The sequence below is a fragment of the Austrofundulus limnaeus genome, unplaced genomic scaffold (genome assembly GCF_001266775.1).
Source record: "Austrofundulus limnaeus strain Quisiro unplaced genomic scaffold, Austrofundulus_limnaeus-1.0 Scaffold2705, whole genome shotgun sequence".
Taxonomy (NCBI): Eukaryota; Metazoa; Chordata; class Actinopteri; order Cyprinodontiformes; family Rivulidae; genus Austrofundulus; species Austrofundulus limnaeus.
The window spans coordinates 1-5,943 of NW_013955107.1; the positions used below are offsets into that span (position 1 = coordinate 1).

At 36.8% G+C, this 5,943-nt stretch overlaps 1 protein-coding gene across 1 annotated transcript; it reads left to right on the top strand.

Annotated features, from left to right (window-relative positions):
- Nucleotides 1-4,446: 4,446 nt before the first annotated feature.
- On the top strand, nt 4,447-5,080 carry LOC106511346 (solute carrier family 2, facilitated glucose transporter member 4; the record flags this gene model as incomplete). The annotated part of the gene is given in 2 exon segments (XM_014000100.1): nt 4,447-4,744; nt 4,985-5,080. Coding segments are annotated over 2 exon segments (111 nt in total), but the record flags the coding sequence as incomplete, so codon positions are not given.
- Between the last annotated feature and the right edge of the window lie 863 nt (nt 5,081-5,943).

Below are 5,943 nucleotides of genomic sequence, written 5' to 3' on the forward strand. Positions count from 1 at the left end.
CTGTCAAACTGCAGATTATTAATTATTATTAATTTGAAAAGAATAAGGGTCTAATCTAATATTTTAAACTTATTTTAGAAACCTAATTTATGTAGTGTCTGATCAGAAATCAGTTCTTCACATTTATTACATTTATTCTGTTTTTCTTTAAAATATTACAGAGTAAATATATTTATTTTATTTATTAATCAGCTTATCCATGAAAAAGAATAATTTTAAAAAAGACAAGCTCAGCTTCACCTTTAAAATAGTCTTTAAAATAATATGACAAGTCCGCCCTTCTTTGTGCCTGCTGCAGGCCACACCACCTCCACCACCACCCCACCACCCGCCGCACTGGAGCCCACCCCCCTTCAGTGCTTCACCCCACCACACACACACCCGTCCCGTTGTCCCTTGCGATCATTTTAAGTGAGCGATCAGCTGTTTATTTTAATTTTGTTCATTTAGTTAATTTCAGATAACTTACAAACAGATTCAGTGACACAAAAAGTTTTTACTTTTGAAATTATTTCAGCATCAGTCAGTGTTTCTCTTCATCTCTTATGTGAATCATAATTAACCCTTACACTGCTGGAGGAAGTGAGACTCACGTGTCTTACTGCACATTGCCTGATCAGGTAATCTTTGATCCACCCAGTGGGTCTAGTAAGCAAACCGTGAACGTGCATTAATCCCAGATTATTTACACCTGACTTGAATGAACCACCTTATTTGAGCGCGGCTTGGTGTTCGTGCAACTGATTACAGCTGTTTACAAGTTGAAGGCTAGTTCAACCTCGGCTTACAGCTCTTATCCTGAATTTAGAAACCTGACTTTTGTGCGACAGGTCTCAGGACTCGGTTTATGGAAGCTGCTCTAACAAACAAACAAACATGAACAAGAATAATATTAAAAGTTATCTCTTGCTTTGTTCATGCTTGTCATTCTTTAGCCAGTTGAAGACCCTGTAAGTGCTTGAAAGAAAACTTTACTTTCAAAGGATTTCTTTACACATTTTCATTATTTTCAGATCAAACGATGATTCTAATTAAAAGGGTGACTGAAAAAAATGACAGTGGGATGTATGAATATGGAAGCTAGCTGTATTTACTATAGAAACTCAAAATAAAGAATTGTTGTCATACTTTATAAGACCATAATAAATATTAGGGGTGTCCCGATACCAGCTTTTTTTAAACCAGGTACTAGGTACTCACCAGTACTGAGTACTTACTGAGTTAGTAATTAAACATTACACAATAATTTTAAAAGGACATTCCTTTTATTTAGAACAGGGTGACTCTCCTTCCTTACTGGCCTGCAGCCCCCCTGACTGGATACAATTATTTATACTGCATGATATTTACTGCTGCAACATTTCAAAATAAAAGCATTGAATATGATTTTCTTTCAACTTGTATGGAGCTGACAAACGTTTAACTTGAAATGGAGTATTGGTAGTTAGTACTGGTATCAGTTCCAGGTATCAGGACATTTTGTATGAGAACAACTACTTGTAAAAATTCTGGTATTGATACCAGTATTGGTATCGGGACATTACTAATAAATACAAAATAAAATGACTGTGGATAATAAATAACTCCACAGCAATAAAAAGAGTGGTCTGCCTGTGTGCTGCTGTTTAATGCAGCCTGAGTCTGTGCACTAAAGGGATCCCCGATTAGTTGTAACATCAGACTTTATTTAATAAACATATACTTTAACTGTAAAATAAAGACTATAAAAAACTAGGATGTTTAGTTTTTATAATTTTTAAACTAAAAGTTTAAAAATATATTACACTGATGGGGCCATTTTATTTACACACAAAGCATTCTGGGTAAATGATGACGTGGATAGGTCATCGGTGCGAGGCTGCTAGCGAGCTATATCCACTCTGAAGGTTAATCTTGGACAATATCTGATGATTGACTCTTTTAAATGAAACCAGAGAGCGTTGACAGAGAGGAGAAGGTAGAAATGACTCAGACTGTAACTGAAAATATGGATGGAGGACAACAGTTTAGCTTGTTTGTCATACTAGCATCGAGCTAATACATATAAGGCAATATAGCGTCAGTGCTAACACAAAGGCTAACAGGCTAAGCTGAGGTTCTTCTTCCATGAAGCAGCTCTGTTGTCCTCCATCCATATTTTCAGTTACAGGCTGAGTCATTTCTACCTTCTCCTCTCTGTCAACGCTCTCTGGTTTCATTTAAAAGAGTCGATCATCAGATATTGTCCAAGATTAACCTTCAGGGTGGATATAGCTCGCTAGCAGCCTCACACCGATGACCTAGTTGATGTCATCATTTACCCAGAATAGCTTCGCATGTAAATAAAATTGCTCCGTCCGTGTTAAAATATATTTTTAAAAATTTACAAAAATAAAAACAGCCTACAGTATTTTCACAGTCTTTATTTTACAGTTAAAGTATATTTTTATCAAATAAAATCTAATGTTACAACTAATCGGGGATCCCTTTAAAGATGTGGGGGTCTAAGTCCCGCCTCCTCCCCAGCACACATAGTGTCACATGACCTTTCTTTAAAAAAATGAAGGCCAGCTAAATGTGTAAGAAAATTTAGCATTTGACCTACAGAAGTGATAGAGAGCTAGAATAGTGTAAACACTGGGAAATAGTTACATATCTAAGGTGTTTTGGGGTTTTTTCGCTGTATGTTCAAATAATTTCTCAACCGTGTTTAGCTGTGATTAGTTATTTCATGCTTAAAGGAAAAGTCGGACAAAAGGTAAACTTTTGTCTGTTGTCTCCTGCTGACACCCTGTCTTGTACATCGTCCCCAGTCTGTCCTACAGACCAGTACGATTTGCTCAATGTGGTCGGCTCCCAGAAGCCGGTTGTTAAATTGGCAAAGCCATGCAACCAGCATTTACATCTTCTTTTCATCTCTTTCATTTCTTCATAAAAACAAGCTCACTCCTCTAACAATATGAGCCTCTCTTTCAACAACTGATACATCATCACCTGTCCTGCTTTCACTGTTTATATGATCAGCTACATGTGTGCTTCACTGGGAGTGCTGCAGGAGGGATTATGATGATTTTCCCCCCAAAGTCTTCTACACTTTTATACAGCCTCAGTAAGAAAAAGACGTGCAAACTGATGTAGTCCATTGTCTGACTTTGTGTGGAAGAATAAATAAGCCTTTAAAGCCTGACATCTTTAGTGCACAGACTGGTTCCATAAACACAACATGGCGGCTTTCGTAAAACAAGATTTTGCGACTTCAGTGCTCAAAATGGGAAAAAAATGCAGAGACTCTTGGTCTTTTAACACAATATACGGCCTACTGTATGTCTACCAGTTTTTAATTTGAAGATCACAGGAAGGGAGGTCTCCCTGAACAGAACCTGAAGCTAACCAAGGTTTGGCACAAAGACCTGGACCCTGTTCGTGGCTTACCTGGAATTAAATTATTGCAGCTCTGTTTTCAGATTTTATCTGAATGTAAAAGAGTCGTAATAATTTTGTCCCCATCGATGGAAATGTGTGTTAATGAATATCAACTTTTTTCTTTCTTTTTTTTTTTGACGGGAGCAAGTGAACAAGTGTGATAAACTCCGATTTCACACGAGCACTTTCACATGTCCACTTTGAAAAGTAATCTAATCCGGATTAGTGTTTATTCCTCTGAAATGAGGCACTTTCTAAAAAAAAATAACAGATCGGCGGACGTTTGAAATATTTGCACGGTTTGAAGGATTTTCACTGAGGGCATTGTGGTGTGATGTAGATATGGTGACACGTGTAAAGAGATGCAGGAATTAATCCGATCTATTAACGATTGAAGGTTATTCAGATTGTTTTATTGCAATTTTTTTTCTTATTTTGGTTGCATTTTAAGATATTTTCACACACTGTAGCTGTTCCTGTGCAAAGATCAGGTTCACTGATCTGAACAGATTAATGTAGCAATAAAAGTGCTGAGCTAAAGAAATTGTCGTCTTCCCGGGTCGGGTCAGAACTCGCTCTTCCTGTGTGGAAAATATTGTCGTTACACTGAAACGTCTCCTTTTTATTAAAGATGAAACTGCTGATAACTCTTTGTTCTATTTCTGTTGTGTTTTCTTCATTTTCAAAGAGCGTTACTGATATCCTGTTTTGGGGTTTCTTTGGTTTTTGTTGTTTTTTCTTTTTTTTAAGAAAATGATGCTGGAAGAGAGAAATAAACGAGATTAACATTATTAAAATCTGCCTTTTTTTCTTTTTTTTCCCCTTTTATTTTTGCCGGAGTGTGCACATTTCTATCAGCTTTTCCCCCTCAGACTTTGTACACTCCAGTTTATTATTAACACACACGCACACACACTTGTACGCAGTGGGTAAAAACCAAGTAAGGAAAATGAACTGTCATTGATATATGTATGAGCAAATTAGACTTAAAATAAAGAGAAATACATTTTCATTACTATTAATTTAAAAAAATATTACCACCAATAAAAGTTTTAACACTGAATAAAATGTAAATACAAATGTAAATACATACAACATAAAAACTGTGATGTTTTACATCGTTTTCAATCATGTTTTAGTTTAAAAAAACAAATTTATTCAAGTTTGTTGAAGCAGGATAAGATAGCTGCTTTTATCATGTGTAAGAGGTGTGTTCGTGTGTGTGTGCGTGCGTGTGTGTGTGTGTGTGTGCATGCATGCGTGAGTCAGTCGATTAGTGAGTGGACACTGTGTGATCTTTACTGATCATTACCAGTCTGGGTCCATCATGGAGACTGGAAAGGTACGATCTCTTTCAGAAATTAAACTTTACACGTCTTTGGGAAGTTTCTGAATATAAATGTATTTAGTAATCTTTTACAAACAAAATATTTGTATTCATTTCTATTTGTTTGTGGAAAACCTGTGTTCTGACTAGTGTATGTGCTGATTAATGTTTGTGTTTGCTCATGTCTCTGTGTGTGTGTGTGTGTTTGTGTGAGAGTGAACTTTTAGTCAAACTTCTATCTTTTTACACTTGCAGCAAATAACAGGAACGCTGATTGTGGCCGTGTTCACAGCTGCTCTGGGGTCCTTGCAGTTTGGATACAGTCTAGGAGTCATTAATGCACCTCAGAAGGTAGCGTTCGCTCTTAAAAACACACACGAGTCACTTCTAAAAGCACTCAAACACTTCTTCCGATACAGAAATGTGTTTTTTTCACACATTTTCAGAGAAAACATCAAACTTAAAGACACTGAGTAGCACTAGCAGTTTTTTAAAATAATGTTTGCATGAACTATTTCATGATAATTCATTTATTTATTCACATTTCAACTTTGTTTTAATGTGTTTTATTGAAATGTCACTGCTGTACATCGCTTGTCTGGCTTATGTTGAGATGTTTAAACTAAAATAAGAAAATTAATTAAAATAAATCATTATTTTCATTATGGGTGTTTGTTATTTAACATTTTCTTCAAGGGATCAATAAAGTATCTTTCTGTTCATAGATAGATAAATGTTAGCCTGGCCCTTGCCTTCCTACGCAGCTCCGCTCAATTCTAGTTTCCCGTCTGGGACTTCTCCCACTGACAAGGATTTCGCTGGCAGATTTTTAGCCGGGCCAATCAGAGAAGAGAACGTCAATTTTCTGCGCAGTGTCTGCTTGTAGTTTATTTTACCTGGGCCAATCAGCAAACAGAAGGCGGAGTTTTAAACGACGTCGACTTTCTGCGCAGTGTTTGCTAGTTATTTTAGCATACAGCAGTGGAGGAAGTGAATGAAGCCAGTCTGTGTTGATAAGGCTTCTAAATTAAAATAAATTTGTCTGACAAAACAGCAGCTCTCATTTACAGTCGTCTCGTTCGGCTCGGTATATTTCTCCTCTCAGTAGGGTTGGTTAAAGCAGAGATTTTTGACCTATGGGCCATAATTGGGCTGCAGCGAGCGCCATCTTGAGTGCCTCAAAAGAACAACAGTTTTTAACTTTGGGCCGCAGA